The sequence below is a fragment of the Balaenoptera ricei genome, chromosome 9 (assembly GCF_028023285.1).
Source record: "Balaenoptera ricei isolate mBalRic1 chromosome 9, mBalRic1.hap2, whole genome shotgun sequence".
NCBI classification, from domain to species: domain Eukaryota; kingdom Metazoa; phylum Chordata; class Mammalia; order Artiodactyla; family Balaenopteridae; genus Balaenoptera; species Balaenoptera ricei.
This window is the reverse complement of record NC_082647.1, coordinates 98,209,621-98,231,142: the sequence shown is the minus strand read 5'-3', so window position 1 is coordinate 98,231,142 and position 21,522 is coordinate 98,209,621. Positions and strand designations below refer to the sequence as shown.

The 21,522-nt window shown below is 39.7% G+C and overlaps 1 protein-coding gene across 1 annotated transcript in view; it reads left to right on the top strand.

The window, feature by feature from the left end:
* The window catches only part of SLC26A3 (solute carrier family 26 member 3), a 31,419-nt gene that overhangs the window by 9,090 nt on the left and 807 nt on the right, over positions 1-21,522 (top strand). Inside the window, exons 8-19 of the mRNA XM_059932537.1 lie at positions 1,085-1,232; positions 1,343-1,456; positions 1,562-1,639; positions 5,585-5,680; positions 6,675-6,781; positions 8,086-8,155; positions 8,247-8,339; positions 9,677-9,772; positions 13,039-13,272; positions 14,715-14,769; positions 17,419-17,561; positions 17,713-17,778. Of these exons, the coding sequence (XP_059788520.1) occupies positions 1,085-1,232; positions 1,343-1,456; positions 1,562-1,639; positions 5,585-5,680; positions 6,675-6,781; positions 8,086-8,155; positions 8,247-8,339; positions 9,677-9,772; positions 13,039-13,272; positions 14,715-14,769; positions 17,419-17,561; positions 17,713-17,778 (1,300 nt within the window). The remainder of the gene's footprint in view (positions 1-1,084; positions 1,233-1,342; positions 1,457-1,561; positions 1,640-5,584; positions 5,681-6,674; positions 6,782-8,085; positions 8,156-8,246; positions 8,340-9,676; positions 9,773-13,038; positions 13,273-14,714; positions 14,770-17,418; positions 17,562-17,712; positions 17,779-21,522) is intronic.

Here is a 21,522-nt window from a genome sequence, read left to right as displayed (position 1 = left end):
TGGACTCTATAATACAATTAGTAAATATTATTTAACTGCTCTAAGTTCATGAGGCACAGGCACAGGAGTATCCTGTGACTTGAATGTTTCCCTGACACTATCTCACTTTAAATGGAAACCCGCCCTCCATCAGGGCCACAGTTGGCTCTAGAAGTTCTGTGGAGTGCGGGGCAGGGTCTAATGCCCATCTGTTTGCTAAGGGTTTTCCATGAAAGGTTATCATTATCAATGAAGGGAAGAATTTCTTGCTTTCCTTCTCTCAGAATTGTGTTTGCTCAAAGAGCCTTCATCCATGGATAGCTATTGGAGGCATAATGGGTGATACTTTGCAACCCAATGTAACAATACAAGTGGGATCTGAGACATTTTGCACAAAGCTTATATTGATCTAAGTGTACACTATAGTGTGGCTATGCTAGCAAAATCATATCAGATTTATCACTATCACTGGACTAGATTTACACTCATATCAAATACAGGCAGCATTGCTTTTCAACAGTAAGGTAACAGATTCCAAGGTTTTCAGTGGTGCTAAATTCTTGCTAGTCATACTCCAAAGGCACAACTCAGCCTAGATTGCATTCATTCATTCGTTGACTTGCCCAACAATTACTGACCACCTGATATATGCTGTGAAGGACCATTGTTGGTCCTGGTCATAGAATAATGAACCAGTTACAGCCCCTGCTCTGGGTCTGGATGGAGAGTTGGGGGAGAGAGGGGCAGGGATGGAAACAGGAGGCATCAAGAACTGGGGAAGCATAGAGAATCTTGCCTAACTCTGACCTTGGGGGTGAGAAGAGACTTTCTGGAGGGAAGGATAGGGACGAGGGGAATGGTTCAGGGAGAGGCAACAGCAAATTAGAAGCTTTCAAGGTGAGAGATGATGGGTGATGAGAAACAAAGAAAGCTTGGTATAGCTGGAGTATAAATTCTGGGAAAATGGTAGTAATTAATCAAGATGTGGAGGAGGGGTAATTGGGACCTCGCTAAGGAATTTGGACTTTTCCTGAGAACAAATGAATACCGTTGAAGGTTTATAAGCAGGTTGGTGACATTCTGACTTGCTTAATTTCAATTTCAGGTTTCAGGCCCCTATCACACCTAATGTGCAGACTTTCCAAGATACCATCGGAGACTGCTTTGGCATTGCCATTGTTGGCTTTGCAGTGGCCTTCTCTGTGGCCAGCGTCTATTCCCTCAAATACGATTATCCCATTGATGGCAATCAGGTAAATATAAACCGACGCCGGGTCTAATTAGGCAACTTTATATACTATTCTGCATGCATAATATCAATGGTGCCGCGTCTAAAGAAGATTCTTCCTTGTTCTCCCATCAGGAGTTAATCGCCTTGGGAGTGGGTAACATATTCGGTGGATCGTTCAGAGGATTTGCAGCAAGTACAGCCCTCTCCAGATCAGGGGTCCAGGAGAGTACAGGAGGCAAAACCCAGGTATTGGAGGATGTTTGCTGTGAGGGTCATCCTTGCATGAGTCACTGGGGATGCGGAGCCCGGGGGGAAGTTGAGTCTGTGATGAGAATGCTCTCATCTTCACAGATCGCTGGCCTTCTCTCTGCTGTCATCGTGCTGATTGTCATCCTAGCCATTGGATTTCTTCTGGAGCCTCTGCAAAAGGTAGCACTCCTCTCTCGGACTGCCATCTCTCTCCTTTGGGTGATGAATCAAGGACCCTGGTTCTTAAACTGAGGAAGCACAAACTAAACTAGGGAAAATGAGTATCTGCAAACTCTCAGGTACTCTTCTTAGCCAATACTCTGTGGGCCAAAACTATTTCTTTTTCTCCTGGCACTATCTTATGAATGTTAGGAATGCAAATATCCAACAACTCTACCCTTGCAACTCATACTCTACCTTATCAACTCTCCTCTTCAACCGCTATGTTTGTAGCCCCAGATATAATTAATGTTTACATAGGAAGGCATCCTAGCACTGCAGCTTCGATATGGATTGACTAAAGTGAAGATTTTCTTAAAGGTTGAGGTCATCAGGGCCTCTACTGAATTCAGAGAATGGTGCTATCAGCCACACAACCTGCTCTTAGGAATACGCCCTGCAGCTCCCAGAGTTTGGTTTGACTCCAAGACCAAAGCTGTCAGATTGCTGGATGGGAGCAAACAGCTAGACTTTGACCTTGTACCTTCACCTCATGCTCCTCTGTCCATCTCTCCTGAACTGTAATTTTTGAGGGTGTACTTTAATGCTTTGTCCACCGTGGCAGCATCCAGGTTACAAAAATAACAGCGGGCCCTAGAAAATACAGGATCTGTAGGAAACCAGATGATGGTCAATACCTTGTTCTTTGTGGTGTTAATTTGACTTTGAGGCAGTACAGGGGGCACTGGCTCTAATCCTGTAGATGTACTTCTAAGCGGCTCGGCCGCTTATTATCTGTGTGTTTTGGGCAGATTACTTAACCTCTCTGAACCTCAAGTTGCCCATTTGTAAAATAGGGAGGGAAACAGTCCCCACCTCACAGAGTTGTTGCAAAAATTGAATGAAATAATGCACGTGAAATATTTAGCCCAGGGTGTGGCACATGATAAACACTTAATAAATGATAGCCTTTTTTTGGTTAATTTTATTTATTTTTGTCTGCTTTGGGTCTTCGTTGCTGTGCAGGGGCTTTCTCTAGTTGTGGTGAGCAGGGGCTATTCTTCGTTGTGGTGTGTGGGCTTCTCCTTGCATGGGCTTCTTCTTGTGGTGGCTCCTCTTGTTGTGGAGCACAGGATCTAGGCACGTGGGCTTCAGTAGTTGCAGCATACGGGCTCATTTAGTTGTGGCTCGCAGGCTCTAGAGCACAGCCTCTGTAGTTGTGGCGCACAGGCCTAGTTGCTCCGCAGCATGTGGGATCTTCCCGGACCAGCGATTGTACCCGTGTTCCCCTCATTGGCAGGCGGATTCCTATCCACTGCGCTGCCAGGGAAGTCCCAATGCTAGCCTTTATTGTAAAGATTATTATTGTTGTTGTTATTCTTATTCTACAAACATTCTATTATACCTCTGACTACAAAGGACATAGAGATAGGACACAGCCCACCAAAGTCTGTTGGTTGTTATCTAGGCCTTTTTCCTTGTTGGTTGGTAGCTGGAACATGAGTTTTGTCCCAGGTTTCTGGAGTCCCAGTGCAGTTATCCCGAATGTGGCCAAGCAGAGCACAGTACTCTTTGCTAAAATTATGCGTTCTTCCTATGCTAACCTACTGATTTCCAGAGGAATGGCATAAAATGGGTCAAAAAGTCACCACCAAAGAAATAATGTGTATAAGAATGTATATCTCAATAAAAATAAATGCACACACAGCTCCCCAACATAGAGAATTCTGCCCTGTGTGCTTCCTCCCATGTGTATCCCTGGGCTCTACCTCACCCACTTCAATCGGGAGAAACTAAAAAAACAATTGCCATTTAAAATCCTATCTCTTTCGTGAATAAACCACACCAACGACACTGTCCAGGATGATAATCAAAGGCCCTACTTTGTAAAGGAACCATGTGACAATTCCTTCTTAGACCATTGTGTCTGTAATGTTTTTGTTTCATCTGAATAACTGGTCTGCTTCTTTTTATCACATAAGGACAAATAACCCTTCATGATAGCTAAGAATGAACATTCCTTGAGCGCTTACTAAGCATCAGCAGAGTTCTAAGCATTTTGTTTACAATTAATCCTTTATATCAATTACAGTATGGATACCTGGTTCCTGGTAAAATGATTCCCCTTTTCCTGTCTATGGCTTCTCAGGGCTCTGTAATCTTTATTTTTCTTTAAAGGGCTCTATTGTGTATGTATTTCACTGTAAATTGTTTCAATGTTTTTTTAATTTTTAAAAAAATTTAAATTGAAGTATAGTTAACTTATAACGTTGTATTAGTTTCAAGTGTACAGCAAAGTGATTCGGTTATACATATATATATTGTTTACCCATTTTCAAGTTGTTTTTCCATGGAATACTGACCAGGTGGTAAATAATGCCTAATGAAAAGAAAAAATATGTCTCTTCTGCAGGTGGTACTTGACATGTTTTATAGTAAAGTCCCCCAAAGCAGCAGGCTTATTGCACAGAGTACTGTGAACCTTTCACACAGCTACCATGGTGGGGGGGCAGGGCATCTGCATAGCTACACTACAATATCAAAACCAATACATTCACATCAGTACAGTACTGTTAACCGGATTACAGACTTTATCCAGTTTCCCCCATTTTTTAACTGGTGTGCATTTGTGTGTAATTTCCTTTTTAAAGTCACTTAAGACAATATTTAGTCTTCTAAACAACAACCTCTATTCTCACAGTGAGTAAATGAGCTAGTCAGGCATTAAATTATAAACATAACTTGTGAAAATAAAAAATGTCTAGATCATTTAAACTATATTTGAGATAGGAAAGCACAAACTGTGTTTGGTTTTTCTTTGTACATTTCTTTTATGGTGTGAAAGTAGTCAGTATACAAATTCCATAGTCCATTCAGAATCGAGCAGCTGAATTGGGGGCAGGGGTTGGGGGCCTGTTCCTACCATTGTGTTAAAACCCAAATAAGGAAGAGAGCGTGCCATTCAGCATTTTTCACCTTAATTATCATAATTCCTGCAAGACAAATTATCTCATTTTGGCATGCCACGAAACAAAAACTTGAGCTTAGCTGACCACCCAGACCCTTCTTTTGACTCTACCGTTCAGCGGTATCACCATCAGGCCTCTTAAAGGAGGCCGTGTTACTGCCTCTTCCACTCATTAGTTCACCCACTCATTCACTGAATAATTATGAAGCCCCTCCCACGTGCATTTACCACAGTAGGTTCTGGGGATCTAGCAGGGAACAAGACAGATAAGGTTCACACTGTCCCAGAGAGTCGGCCTCAAATCTTTGCGAACCTCTCTGTGATCTTCGGATTCCTCTTACTAAATGACATGATTACTGATCATCATCCAAGGTTTGAATTCTGATTCCAAGACCCCAAGCTCCCCAAGTTTCTTTTTTTTTTTTTTTAAAGATTTTTTTGATGTGAACCATTTTTAAAGTCTTTATTGAATTCGTTACAATATTGCTTATGTTTTACGTTTCGGATTTTTGGCCGTGAGGCATGATCTTATCTCCCCAACCAGGGATGGAACCCGCACCCCCTGCATTGGAAGGCAAAGTCTTAACCACCTGACCACCAGGGAAGTCTCCCCAAGTTTTTTTTTGAAACAAAGAGCAACCCCCTCTCCCTACCTACAGTAAATAGACATACACTAGACCACCTCTGCTTGGGAAGAATTTCTTTTGGTCATAGGTCTTCAGATCTGCCTTTCTCTGACCCAAGGTACAGGCGAGTAAATGCTATCAGATCATCTATGGCATGTCCCTGTCACTGTGGTGGGGACAAAATCATGGCTGGGGACAGCTCACAGTCCCGGGGCTGGTGTATCGTGCATGGCATTGCACACCAGAAAAGGGTGTATCCTTTGATAGGCCTTGAGGCCATTGAAAGGACTCACTTATTTACAACCTTCACCTTTGCTTCTATATGGTTATTGGATTATCTCAAAGTACATCTGCTCTTTATGTTTTTCACAGTCTGTCCTGGCAGCTTTAGCGCTTGGAAACTTGAAAGGAATGCTGATGCAGTTCACAGAAATACGAAGATTGTGGCGAAAGGATAAGTATGACTGTGTAAGTAGAGGCGATGGTATTTGAAAGAGAGGAATCAGAATGACGTTTTAATGCTGATGTAAAATGCATATTTATATTGTAAACAAAGTGAAATTTTGTTTCTATCTATCTGTTCAAATAACCTGAGTTTGTTTTATTTGCTATCTTGAAACTACATACTCTAATGATTATTCTCTGGGATTTTAATGTAAAAGGATGAGCTACTTACAAGCAGGAAATGGTCCATGAAACACAAGGAGAGAACTTCTTAGATCTGTTCTAAAAATTCTTGCAGTCACCTCTAACACCACAGAAACTCTCTGAATCGTAGGGTATGCATTGCTTCTGTTCTTCATTACATCATATGTTAGTTTCCAGAGAATCTGTGAAGAAAAATTCTGAACATTCCTTTTGGAAACATTCTATAAAGGCTCCCCTCGCTCTCAACATGCCTTGCTATGAGAAGCCCATGTCCCTAATTATATCAGGGTCAAAGTCTGTGGTGTAAAAAGGCTTGTTAACATAGCCTATGGTACTTAACAAGCATAAAGTAATAAACCACACTTGGTTTAGTTTCACTGCTGATAGATCAGTGTTAGGGGTTTTAACACTTTTTTGGCATGCTAGGAGTCTGGTAGAGACAGTAGCCTTTACTTAAATCAGCAGGCCAAAAGTAAGAGATTAGTCCAGGCTCTACCAATTAATTTGCTGATTTTGACAAAGAGCAGCTGGTTCTGGAATTTTCGCTGTGACAGATTCGATCATTTCCTTAACTGGCTCAGGGATGGGATTAGAAATGGATACACTCTCTTGGGATTTTTGAAAAGATTTGCTCGTGTTCCTACAGCTCAGAACCTGAGCCAGCAGAAATGACCTCAAGGCAGGTCCCTTCTGCTGTGCACTCCCAACTTCTGCTTTGGGCCCTAGAAGTTCATGCTTTCTTATAGCTCTGGACCTAGGACACCGTACTTAAATGAGAGTAAACTGTAGCGTATGTGTTGCCTTCTTTCGACAGCTAATTTGGGTCATGACCTTCATCTTTGCCGTTGTCCTGGGCCTCGGTTTAGGCCTGGCTGCTAGTGTGGCGTTTCAGCTCCTGACTATCGTCTTCAGGACCCAGTTGTAAGTGCTCATTGTGGTCTGCATCCTTGCAGGCTTTGACCTGCCCAGGTCGGAGGAGAAAAGAACCTGTCACTTGTTAAGGGAAAAGCAGTTTAGCTGATAGGTATGCAAATCTATCAAGATTGGCTAAGTCTGGGATTTCCCTGGTGGTCCAGTGGTTAAGACTCCACGTTTCCACTGCAGCGGGCGAGGGTTTATCCCTGGTGGGGACTAAGATCCCACATGCTGTGCGGTGTAGCCAAAAAAAAAAAAAAAAAAAAAAGAAGAGAAGATGGGCCAATCTGTTCTGCCTCACCCCAAGGCCTGAAGGTGCAAGAATGGCCCAGCCTTAGAGCATCAGCCAGATCCCGCCAGTTTCTGGTCTGCTCCCTGCTTTGACACCAATTCAAAGAAGTCATAAATCTCTGAGTCTGTTTGCCCAGCTGTAAACTGGTGGTAATTCTATTCTGAGCAGGTTTACTGTCTTTGTCTCAGACTTGTTAAACATGGGCAAGTGTTTCTGAGACGATTCTGAGATTCTCCATGTCTGGGGGAGTGTTGTTGTTCCTCTGGATGGGTTGTTAGATTGGACTCCCACCTGAAAATCAAGGAGCTGGATTAGAGAACTTCTCAAAGGCCCCTCTCATCCCAAAATGCCACAAAAGCTACTTAGAATTCTTGATTTTTAACAGAATTCCAAACAGAATTCCAGTCCAAACATCTTTGGATTCTTAAATCTCTGCCATGTAATGTCACCACCGTGTGGTCACTCAGCCTATGTTGGATTACATGGCATGACAGAGAAATAAGGCTTGTTGGGATCTAAGGTGTTCTAGAACAGAAGGTGTTATCATAGTTAAGGTTGATCCTGGACTGATGGAACACATTTACATTGAAATGTTCCTGCACTTTTTTATTCACTTATATTTTCATTCATTTCTTGGGGACCCATCAAACACAGAGACAAACTGAGTGGTCATAGGCAAATCATAATACTTCTCCATGTCCTTATCTATACAACAAGGTGACTGTATCTGCCTTATTTCACCCACTAACTGATATTCAGAATCAAAATGGCAAAGCATATGGAAGTGCTTTGTAAACTGGATGTGGTAAATGGGAGGAGAGGCACAGTTCCAGGAGCTGTGGGAGGGTCAGTCAAAGAAGGTGTTTGCCCTCCAGGGCATGATGGCGTGAGGATTCCCCAACCTTTAAAATTTGGAAAAGTGAGCCTGCTTTGGGATGCTGGGAAAACATCGACGTTAGCCTCATAGGCCTAACATATATGCATGAATGATTCACTTGGTGTTGATTTTTCCCTACAGTCCCAAATGCAGCACGCTGGCTAATGTTGGAAGGAGCAACATCTATAAGAATAGAAAAGATTACTCTGAAGTAAGGAAAATTCATTTTTTTCTTTGATTTGCTAAATGATATTAATATAAATCTAATGGGCACCATCTAATATGACTTCTCTGCCTTACAGATGTATGAACCAGACGGCGTGAAGATTTTCAGATGTCCATCTCCTATTTACTTTGCAAACATTAGTTTCTTTAAGCAGAAACTTATCGATGCTGTAAGGTTTGGGGTTATTAATTTTTTTTTAATTCCACTGAATATCTAGGAAAGAAATGCTTGTTCTGTAACAGGAGTGTCATTCATTTCACATATGTTGAGGCTGGGTTGTGTTTGTGTTTTTGTATCCTATGTCCCAGGGCAGGTGGAACTACATTATAAGGGGTCCATTAATATGTTGGGAAATGAGACTCTTTGTATAAGGTCCAATATAGAGACCCTTTTTATTAAATTCTGCTATAAAGTAAAAAGATTTACCACAAGATTTTGGGCCACTGGTTTTTAATAGATGGTCTCCTACAGATTTTCTTTGGGAATCAACTTCAGAAACAACACGAATCCTTAATATTTGACTGCATCATTGAAGAGATTCAGGATAGCAAATGAATACTTATAAGTGAAATGAATAAATATAATATAAATGAATATTTAACACTAAATAACAACTAGTGTCCCTGGTGGACTGGAGAGAAGCTGACAAAGAAGCAGACTTTAAGGTTAAGAAACAAAAGCTCAGCACTCACTCTTTCACATGGCTTCTGGTCCACCCTGTACCTTGCATAGAGCTTCTGCCTTAAACCCTAACGATTTTTACTCATTTGTTATGCATCAAATATCTTTCTACCCAACAATTTTTTTTTTTTTTTTACAAAAATGGGATCATACTGTCTATCTGGCTTTAGATACTATCCTTTTCACTCATCTTTCCATCTCATTACATTTTTTTGTCAATGATTTTTTTTAATTACATAATTTGATACTCCTTACTTATTACTCTGGAGCTAAATATTACCACAATAAGAACACATTTGTTTTGAAAAGGGGAAAAATGAACGTTACCCTCAGATCTAATACTAAAAGTATAAAATAAGATATATAATAGTAGATATTATAAAATATAATCATATAAATTTTAATAGGATAAAAAGTATCTAGAAGCAGGATACTAATTAGATGCCACTCATATTCAACAAATAGAAAAAATAAAATAAAATAAAATTCCCTAAGGGTTGTGTGGGCCAAAACCAAAAACAAAAACTTGAAATAGAATTTAGACCCATTAATGGATACTTTAGGGATAAAACCTGGATGGTACAGAGGTTTTTGAATGTTAACTGCATACAGGCTGAGCACACCATAGGTCTGATACAATGCTCTCAATGATGATGTTTGGACCACTTTTAAATTTTACTTCGAATATCTGCTTTATGTGCCCCAGTCCCTCAACCCATCCCACTTAATTATGCTATATAAGTAGAATTATGCTATTAACTAGAATTATGCTATATAAGTAGCAGAATATTCAGCATTCTTGTAACACAGCAATGGGCTTTTCAGGTTGGCTTTAGTCCACTTCGAATTCTTCACAAGCGCAACAAAGCTTTGAAGAAAATCCGAAAACTGCAGAAGAAAGGCCTGTTGCAAGTGACACAGGTAAGCTTCTTGCCCACATTTCTGCGTATTATAGCTAAAAGCTTAGTAAAATGTAGTTCAAGAGGTTGGTTCCATTCCTTTAAATGAAATGCCGGGTAAACAAGGTACTTTGTGTGTCAATTAGTGTCATGTTTTTGAGGGTCTCCTTAAAATTGTATTCTCCTAAGAAATTTTTTATTCTCCAAATAAAACAGTTTACAATCCCATCACTTGACCCAACTTTGAATCTATGCTTCAGAAATTCACTACTTATCCTTGACATACAGTGTTTTGTTTTGTTTTGTTTAACATCTTTATTGGAGTATATTTGCTTTACAATGGTGTGTAAGTTGTTGCTTTATAACAAAGTGAATCAGCTATACGTATACATATATCCCCATATCCTCTTCCCTCTTGCATCTCCCTCCCACCCTCCCTATCCCTCCCCACCCCACCTAGGTGGACACAAAGCAGCAAGCTGATCTCCCTGTGCTATAGGGCTGCTTCCCACTAGCTATCTATTTTACACTTGGTAGTGTATATATGTCCATGCCACTCTCTCACTTATTCCCAGCTTACCCTTCCCCCTCCCCGTGTCCTCAAGTCCATTCTCTACGTCTGCATCTTTATTCCTGTCCTGCCCCTAGGTTCTTTAGAACTTTTTTTTTTTTTTAGATTCCATATATATGTGTTAGCATACGGTATTTGTTTTTCTCTTTCTGACTTACTTCACTTTGTATGACAGTCTCTAGGTCCATCCACCTCACTACATATAACTCAATTTTGTTTCTTTTTATGGCTGAGTAATATTCCATTGTATATATGTGTCACATCTTCTTTATCCATTCATCTGTCGATGGACACTTAGGTTGCTTCCATGTCCTGGCTATTGTAAATAGAGCTGCAGTGAACATTGCGGTACATGACTCTTTTTGAATTATGGTTTTCTCAGGGTATATGCCCAGTAGTGGGATTGCTGGGTCGTATGGTAGGTCAATTTTTAGTTTTTTAAGGAACCTCCATACTGTTCTCCATAGTGGCTGTATCAATTTACATTCTCACCAACAGTGCAAGAGGGTTCCCTTTTCTCCACACCCTCTCCACCATTTATTGTTTGTAGATTTTTTGATGATGGCCATTCTGACCAGTGTGAGGTGATACCTCATTGTAGTTTTGATTTGCATTTCTCTAATGATTAGTGATGTTGAGCATCCTTTCATGTGTTTGTTGGCAATCTGTATATCTTCTTTGGAGAAATGTCTATTTAGGTCTTCTGCCCATTTTTGGATTGGGTTGTTTGTTTTTTTGATACTGAGCTGCATGAGCTGCTTGTATATTTTGGAGATTAATCCGTTGTCAGTTGCTTCATTTGCAAATATTTTCTCCCATTCTGAGGGTTGTCTTTTCGTCTTGTTTATGGTTTCCTTTGCTGTGTAAAAGCTTTTAAGTTTCATTAGGTCCCATTTGTTTATTTTTGTTTTTATTTCCATTTCTTTAGGAGGTGGGTCAAAAAGGATCTTGCTGTGATTTATGTCACAGGGTGTTCTGCCTATGTTTTCCTCTAAGAGTTTTATAGTGTCTGGCCTTACATTTAAGTCTTTAATCCATTTTGAGTTTGTTTTTGTGTATGGTGTTAGGGAGTGTTCTAATTTCATTCCTTTACACGTAGCTGTCCAGTTTTCCCAGCACCATTTATTGAAGAGGCTGTCTTTTCTCCATTGTATGTTCTTGCCTCCTTTATCAAAGATAAGGTGACTATATGTGCATGGGTTTATCTCTGGGCTTTCTATCTTGTTCCATTGATCTATATTTCTGTTTTGTGCCAGTACGATACTGTCTTTTTTTTTTTTTTTTTTTTTTAATTTTTGGCTGCGTTGGGTCTTCGTTGCTGCGCGCGGGCTTTTCTCCAGTTGTGGCGAGCAGGGGCTACTCTTCATTGCGGTGTGCGGGCTTCTCATTGTGGTGGCTTCTCTTGTTGCAGAGCACAGGCTCGAGGCACGCAGGCTTCAGTAGTTGCAGCACGTGGGCTTAGTTGCCCTGTGGCATGTGGGATCTTCCCGGACCAGGGCTCGAACCATGTACCCTGCATTGGTAGGCAGATTCTTAACCACTGCGCTACCAGGGAAGCCCAGTACTATACTGTCTTGATTACTGTAGCTTTGTAGTGTAGTCTGAAGTCAGGGAGCCTGATTCCTCCAGCTCCAGCTCTTTCTCATGATTGCTTTGGCTATTTGGGGTCTTTTGTGTTTCCATACAAATTGTGAAATTTTTTGTTCTAGTTCTGTGAAAAATGCCATTGGTAGTTTGATGGGGATTGCATTGAATCTGTAGATTGCTTTGGGTAGTATAGTTATTTTCACAGTGTTGATTCTTCCAATCCAAGAACATGGTATATCTCTCCATCTGTTTGTGTGATCGTTAATTTCTTTCATCAGTATCTTATAGTTTTCTGCATACAGGTCTTTTGTCTCCTTAGGTAGGTTTATTCCTAGGTATTTTATTCTTTTTGTTGCAGTGGTAAATGGGAGTGTTTCCTTAATTTCTCTTTCAGATTTTTCATCATTAGTGTATAGGAATGCAAGAGATTTCTGGGCATTAATTTTGTATCCTGCTACTTTACCAAATTCATTGATTAGCTCTAGTAGTTTTCTGGTAGCATCTTTAGGATTCTCTATGTATAGTATCATGTAACCTGCAAACAGTGACAGTTTTACTTCTTTTCCAATTTGGATTCCTTTTATTTCTTTTTCTTCTCTGACTGCTGTGGCTAAAACTTCCAAAACTATGTTGAATAAGCATGGTGAGAGTGGGCAACCTTGTCTTGTTCCTGATCTTAGTGGAAATGGTTTCAGTTTTTCACCATTGAGAACGATGTTGGCTGTGGGTTTGTCATATATGGCCTTTATTATGTTGAGGTAAGTTCCCTCTATGCCTACTTTCTGGAGGGTTTTTATTATAAATCGGTGTTGAATTTTGTCGAAAGCTTTTTCTGCATCTATTGAGATGATCACATGGTTTTTCTCCTTCAATTTGTTAATATGGTGTATCACATTGATTGATTTGCATATATTGAAGAATCCTTGCATTCCTGGGATAAACCCCACTTGATCACGGTGTATGATCTTTTTAATGTGCTGTTGGATTCTGTTTGCTAGTATTTTGTTGAGTATTTTTGCATCTATGTTCATCGGCGATATTGGCCTGTAGTTTTCTTTTTTTGTGACGTCTTTGCCTACAGTGTTTTACTTGGTCACAGTTCTTATGCATATTAGTATCCTCTCTTGCAGAAAGGATATATATGTACTGTTGATGGCTTTAAAGATTCTGACGAAGAGCTGGACAATGATAATATAGAAGAACTGGATCAGCCCATCAATACCACAGACCTGCCCTTCCAGATAGACTGGAACGCTGATCTTCCTGTCAACATCGTGGTCCCTAAAATCAACCTCCACAGCCTCATTCTTGACTTTTCAGCAGTGTCATTTCTTGACATTTCTTCAATGAGGGGTCTCAAAACGGTAATTTCTTTTTTCTGAATGGAAACAGCTAATCAGTCACTAAAGGTAAAAAAGGTGTATTTGTGGAAGGATGCTCCTTTAGATAACACATGCTTAAGTAGAAGTAAATTTTAATCTTAGAATATTTCATGGAGGGAGTGTTCAGAGAACTCTTTAAAAGTGCATTTCCCATGAGACTGCATATAATTTCTAATGTATGCTTATAGACAACACTGCTCATAATCCTATTAAATTCCAATTCTGCAGTGCCTTCAAATCCTTGCGGGTGTTGTATCTAAATTGTCCTGAAATAGAGAAGGTCTTGGGGAAAAGTGGAATAGTGGGCCTTTTGTTTTTATCCTCATCTGTCATAAGCCAGTGAGATTTCACTTGACTATATAACAATGTGTGGGTTTTTTTAAGTAGATGTGCAAAAGAATAAATGTCACATGTGATTTTAAAACAGAACTTGTAACAATCAGGTTGAAGGCTGTTTGCACAGTTTCGTCAGCATTTCTAAAATAATGAGTTTCTAACAGAAATGCAGAAACAGATATCAAGAGAATTTAAGAATTCCAAGTCCCCCTCTTTTGCTTGTTTTTTTTTTTTTTAAATAGATATCTGCCTACATAAAAACTGACCTAAGATCTATTAAGTACAGGTGAACTGGATATAAAATTCAAAAATAGGATCAAATTTATTTCCTTCAAACTTATCTTTAAAAGAAAATCTAAACACCACATAACTTTTGAGACTGCTTGCCTTTTCTTTTTCTTTGCTTCTGTCTGTTTATTTTAGCTTTGGAGAAAATACACATAAAGTTTATGTTTTGATCTCGGCAGTATAGCACAAGGGACGGGGACTCTGCCTTAGGTTTCCTTGGTTTCCTTAAGGTCCTAATTCTTACTTCAGCCCAGTAGAGGCTCTAAAAGTGTTTACTGATGATAATAGTGATATTAATGATCGCTAAATTGATCAACAGTACAAGCTACTTTTCTTAACCTTATATGACCTTTCTCATATCACTACTGGCCTTTGTTCTTAGCCTAGAGACCAGGAAAACGGATAAAGATTCATTGGTGCTAGATACCTCCAGGCACTGTGGACAGGAATAATGAACAATGTGTATGGGTCATGGGGTTTTTTAACTTTTATATAGATAGAAAGTTCTAAGTCAAGATCATCCCATAGAAGAAACTTTTAAAATTAAATCAGAGTTCATCTTGTGAGTCAAGGCAGAACATTTTCCCATCATCCTTCCTTAGAGTTCTTTCCTTCGGATTTCTTTCTTTCTGTCATAGAGCCTTGTTATTAACTTTAGTATCTCTATACTATTGTCTCTTTTCAAAATGTAAAAGGCTCTGAAAGCAACATATCACCCTAAGACACAATTATGATAGTTTTCTTTATGATTCTGACAAGTGAAACTGTTCCCTAAGGAAGATCTACTTTCTTTTTAACAGATCTTGCAAGAATTTATCAGGATTCAGGTAGATGTGTATATTGTTGGAACTGATGGTAAGTTGTTTTGTTTTTATATTCTGACAATTTCTTCACTGCTAACTCTCAATCTAGACAGCTTCTCCAAAGAACAGGCACTTTTTATGATCACCAAGAAGGAAATCTAATTTGTAGATTTCCAATAGAAATCTCTAGGGAAACAGCATCTTTATATTTGAGTTGTGTCAATATGTAATTAACTTTACAGTTTGAATCCTAGTTTAACAGGCAGCAAAGGAGTGAATATGTAACCACTGTTTACCCTAAACTTCCTAGAAAAGTAGGCTTGTTTTCTCTTTTCCTCACCTCCCTTGATTCATCGGCCCATAATTACCTGGTTTCTGCTTCACCTCACTGATGAGGTTGCCCTTGCCAAGGTCATCAATGATGTCCAGGTTGTCAAGATCAACCACCCCCATCCCAGCCTCATTCTCTTGGAGCTTACTTTAGCATTGACCCTTTCTTTAGCCTCTGTCTCCCTGACTTCTGCAAGACCATTCTTCTGAGTCCTCTCCCACCACTCTCAGAGCTCCACAGTGTCTGACATTGGTTCCTCTCCACGCCACAGTCTTGCCCAAGGTTCAAACCTAAACCCTATAGTTCTAATTCTATCAACTCTTTCTAAGTCAATCTCTTAGCATGTTTATGACTGCAAGTATGTCTACAGGTTAATGAATCTGCTAACTACACCTTCAGCCCAGACCTTTCTTCTGAGCTGCAGACCCACGTATTCAACCATCTGGATGTCCTCCAAGTACCTAAGATACATGTATTCAAAACTAAATATATTACCTTCCCTCCCCAAACTACTCCTTCTCCTTTTCTATCTTGATCACTGCATCACCACATACCCACCCAGTTGCCCAAAGTAGAAATCTTGGAGCCGTCTTTAGTTTCTCCTCCCCATCCCTCTATATTCAGTGAGTCACCATAAATATTCCCTACTGAATCAGTCTCTTCCTCTCCATTTCTACAGCCTTAATCCAGATCCTTATCATTTCTCATCTAAGTCCTCTGCAAGAACTAATCAGTGTCTTTGTCCATGCCTAGAATATTCTCCCATCCCATTTTCTGACTCATCCCATTAATCTTTCTCATGAAACTTATAGTCTAGTGGGAAAGCCTGATAATAAACAAAAAGATATTTCAGGTAATGATAAGCACTGTGAAGAAAAGAGCAGGGTTAAGAGACATAGAGCCACAGGGGTAGTGCTATATTAGACAGGTGATCAAGGATGTCCAGTAATGCAACATTTGAGTAGCGACTGGAATGAAGTGAGGGAGTCAAACTTGACAGTATCTTGGGGGAAAGCATTTTAGGGAGGGGGAGGACAAGTGAAATTGAGGGAGGCGTGAAATTGGCATCTTTAATTTTTTGCTCTCTACTGGCTCCTATCCATAAAATCTACAGATATACTCTAGTTTCAAGGCTTCCTTATAATTAAAAATATTCTCTTAATCTCAGTAACCCTTTAACCTCTTAAAACAATTTTATTCTTTCTCCATCATCCCAGGTTTTTTAAGATTGTCCTTTCCTGCTGCCTCTGCTGCCTGGCATCCCTCTTGGTCCTTAACTAAGATCATCACCTTCCCTCTCACTGCACACCACCACCCACCTGCATCCTGGGTTCTGGCAACCACAATGCCCTCCTCTCTCCCTCTCCCTCAGACACTGCTAGGTCTTGTCGATGTTGAAAGTTTGCCTCTGAACAGACTTTCCCACCTCCACCCTTTCATACCTTCTCTTCATCCTTCTTTCTCCAGATCCTAGGCATTCTTTTAAACAGTATCTGCTTCATCAAGTTTTCCCAGAATCCTGCCAAGAGGAAACAACCTTTACCCTTCTTTCTCTGAATTTCCATAGCACATGATCTGTGCCTCTCTTATTCATTCTTCAAAAATGTGAGGACCTACCTTGTGCTAGGCATTATTTAAGACCCCAAAAAAACATTAAAGAAAAAAATCAGATTGCTTCCTGCCTTTATGATTCTACAACAATCTCCCTTTCATTAAGATAGTATATAAGTTCTCTACCTTCACTCCAGGACAAGATTCATGTCTAACTTAGCTTTTGATCCTTCATATTACCCAGCCAGAGCTTTGCATATAGTAGACATGATGTAATATTTGGTTATCTGTGCAAACAATGCTGGTTAGTGCCTACAAGAACAGAATTCCTCAAAGATGACTGGAGAGGTAATGTACGGTGCCAAGGAAGATGTTTTCTGATAGCACCCAGCAGCTTTGGGAGAAGGGACTAAAGTAAGTAACTAGTAAATCCAGAACCATGGCACTGGTCCATGAGTATATGTTCTATTTTGGCAGAATCTCAGCTTTTAGTAATAAGCTACATTTGATGCTCCAGTCATTAACGAGGGAGATTAACTCACAAGGCTCCTGCCTAAAAGTTTTTCTCATTTGAACCTTTTCCTTCTTTCTTTTTACATGAACACATTATATGTGTAATTTTCTTAGAAAGGTGTCCTTTAGTTCCAGAAGACATTGTACTAATGGTACACTGGTATCGTACCATTGCAACCCCTAAACACTTAACCAAACATCAGTGAAATGCACATTTGCAAATGGAAGTTCAAATCCCCGACCTCAAGGAGAAACCCATAGCCAAACAATCACTTCTTCCTGTTATTCTTTCTTTCCTCTCTTCAGATGACTTCATTGAGAAGCTTGCACGGTGTGAATTTTTTGATGATGAAGTCAAGGACTCAATATTCTTCTTAACAATCCATGATGCTGTTTTGCATATTTTGATGAAGAAAGATTACAGTACTTCGAAGTTTAATCCCAGTCAGGTACCAGCTTTTTGGCGACTTTCACATTTGTATAACCAACCATCTGTGCTTCTTAAATTTCCCTTTATTTTTCAACATTAAAAAAATATATTCCTAAAAAAAAATATATATATATATATTCCTAATCCATAATTCCATCCTGGTTTTTCAGGAAAAAGAAGCAAAACTTGATTTCACCATAAACACAAATGGAGGATTACGTAATCGGGAATGTCAGGTAAGATTCCTCAGCAGGTTTACCTGTATCTAGACATTAGGACAAAAAACTTTTTAAAATAGTGAGGCCTCTTCCAGCACACTGCAGGAAGTCCAGCACCTGTCTGAGCCTCTGTGCCTCATCCCTACAAAACTGAAGCGATAACAACAAAAAAAAGAAAGAAAGAAAACTGAAGCAACGTCAATCTCATAGGGACTTTGGGGGGAAATAAGCTCAGACCAGTACAAAAAAAGGATGGAAAATAGTGATACTCGATCTCTTAGCACAATACTGAGCATAGAGAGAGAGAACGTTTTATGTTTTCAAAGTACTTACAACAAAGATCTTATTCTGGTCTTGTCAATCCATGAGGCAGGGAAGGAATTACTGTTTCCATCTACAGATGAATTCATGACGGAGCTGAGAAGCTAATGTACACCTCCTGACCCCCAGATGCATGGGAAGCCCCTAGACAGTGCCTAGCCCAGCACTGAAAGTTAGGTTCCTTTACTTGCTTACTTGAAAGAGTTGCCAAATCATCATTTAACTGGATAGTGCCATTTCATTCTAGAATATTCATTTCTAGAATATTCACTACTATAAGGGACTGTCTCTAGTTTGGGAAAAGCAGAACTACAAATCAAAATGGGTGTCTGCTGTAAGGCAAGTATATGGTAGGTGCATTACATTCATGATCTCAATCTTTACAACAATATGCAAAGAAGATATCTTCATTTCACAAATGAGGAAATTAGAAGGGCTCAGAGAGCTTAACTAATTTGCTTAAGGTCACACACCAAAGTGACAACAACAGGATTTGAAGCAAGATCTGTCTGATGTCAAGATCTATGTTCTGCACATTATGTTATACTGGCTGTATCCTTTGGTGAAAAACTAATGGATGTGAGGGTCCTGGGAAAGAATCTAATGATTGTCTTCAAGTACAGGAAGTGGCTGGTGGTATTTCTCTTATTTGAAGAAAGGTCTAAGAAGAATAGCAAAAAGGAATTTAAATTAGAAATGAAGCAATAAGATAAGCCTGGATGATTATTAAGAGTTTTATCAAACAGAAAAAGGTTAGATGAAAAAGCCATTCCAGAAAATTAGACCTGGCGGGGGAGAGGAGAGCCATGATTCTGTTTCCCAGGGCTGTTTTCCAGAAAACCCCACATCTAGCACCTTGCCTGAGGCCCCCATAAACAGAGCCTTACCAGAAACCCTCTGCCCAGTTGTTGGATTCAGAATTGTCACCAAGTTTTAAAGGATCAAGTATAGGAACAGAATTTAAATCTGATGTCCAATCAAAGCTTTAGAACCAACTGTCAAACAGAATGTAGTCAATACCATCCTGTACCTGTTTCCCTATATTTTAAAAAAAGAAACATTTAACACGAGCTCTTTGCATTACTTAGAGGAAGATAAATCAGCAGTCGTGGTTAGGCCACCAGTGGTGATTCGTGTAAAAGCTGAGTGTCCCTGACCAGCACACATAGCCCCTTGGAGTCTGTATGGTCCCTGTAACAAATGTGAAGAAATATATTACTACAACACATTATATTGTTATTTTGGTTAAGTTAAATTAGGCCTTTGAAAGTACACCTCTATTACAACATGGCATCACATGGTTCTACGTTAACCAAGTAGTCGTGAAAGGTATTTGATCATTAAAACTGAAGACAAAAAACTTGTTGGTGACTCTGGTAAGTTCTAGCTCCCAATTTAATCAGATTGACCACATTTACTCTTTTTAAATACAAGATATGATTATTAAGAGGGATAGAACTTAACAAGTCTTTTAAAGCAAGAACTTTCTGTCTTCTTCCAGGTACCCACTGAAACAAAATTCTAATCAAAATATAATTCAGAGGGATCCTCATCTGACTGTCACATAAAGAACAACTTTATACCCAGAAAGTTATTGATAAGTTCATACATTGTATGAAGAATATTTTTGTTTGAAAGAAATTATGTTTCAAACTTTGGAACGAGATTGTTCTAGCATGGTATATTTTTCACATATCTAGTAGGCAATTATGTAAATACTCTTAATTTTATACCTTGTAGATTTATCAAAGGAAAATTATTTTGTTTGTACGTATTTTTATAGCACTGACAGATTTCCATCCAAGTCACTACCTTTGCGCATATTTTGCAGTGCATTTGCACCACTGCTTTGAATCTTGTAATTTGTATAGTTCATACTAATACATATCCATTTAAAAAAATCAATTGTATAGTGGGTGTGTCTTGCTTTGTTAAATTTCTTGTTAGCTTTCTGAAACATGCTTGCTGTGGGTCCTCTTTATAGTGATCTGACTGGAAACCTGCTACATGAGAATCTTCTAAACCCCCTGCAATGAGACTTCTTTGCCCAGATTTTATGATTACTATAGCTTTTTAAAGCACTCAACCTCCTAACCAGATTTAGATACAATCCTTCTAATGCCCTATCTGTAACTATAACTAGTTTTTGACTCTTTCTTCACTGCTGGTCATTATTTGTAACTCACAGGGTAACAGCTCTAGAGCTCAATTCAGCTGGAGAATGAGATTCAGCATGTTTCTCTTTTTTGCTGGAACTGTTCTTGGTGCAAATTTGTATTTATTTTATGTAATAGAAATTAAACATCATCACCAACAGAAAAAGATTCAGTGGCCTCTGTTCAACATCAAACCACTTTGTCAATGGGAAAAGTTGCCTCAATTGTTTTAGATCTCACCTCTGAATGTTTATTGTCAAAGTACCCTTCTATCCTTTGTTAATGTCTTTACTGAGAGGGCTTGTCTACTGGACTTAAAACCAATTACAGAAAAATAAAACAAAAGGCTTATTTGCATAGCTACTCTTAATTACAAACTAGAATGTCAGCACTCTTTATAGCAACGTATCTTAAACTTTTTGAGTCATGGACACCTTAGAGAGCCTCCTGTACCCTATGGACTTTGGGAAAAAAATACACATACACATATACCTTTGTATATGATGCCCTATGAATCTCAGGTTAAGAGTTCTTCCTTTACAGAGGGCAGGGAGTAGAAATTGAAAGCATGAGCCTATTTAGTTGGTCATTTGGCTTGGGGATGGGGCAAAAGCCTTACACAGAATTGTCACTTATGTCTGCATCTTCCCAAGCAAAGGTGCCCTCTACCCTCTTCTTGCCAACCAAAATGTCATAGAGCAGGAAGAAGCACTCCAATTACCGTGCCCCCATCACAATCCATTCAACCTTAACATCTTGAGTGAGGTTCACTTATCCTCATCCTTAAATGTTTTTTTTCTGAGGCCTCTAAGGTGGATATGCTTTGGGTAAGGGGTATGCATGGGGCTGGGCCTCTATTTGCCTGCCTCAGAGCAAATATCAGAAATTGACCAGGGCAAAGACTCTGATCCCTGATTTAGGAAGAGGCCAAGAGATTGCGTTGGAAGATAAAAATAAAACTTATGGGACTTCCTGGTGGCGCAGTGGTTAAGAACCTGTGTCTGCAGGGGACACAGGTTCGAGCCCTGGTCTGGGAAGATCCCACATGCCGCGGAGCAACTGGGCCCGTGAGCCACAATTACTGAGCCTGAGCGTCTGGAGCCTGTGCTCCGCAACAAGAAAGGCCGCGACAGTGAGAGGCCCGCGCACCGCGATGAAGAGTGGCCCCCGCTTGCCACAACTAGAGAAAGCCCTCGCACAGAAACGAAGACCCAACACAGCCATAAATAAATAAATAAATAAATAAAAGAGCGTTCTCTGTTCTGCACTCCCCAAAAGTGGGAAA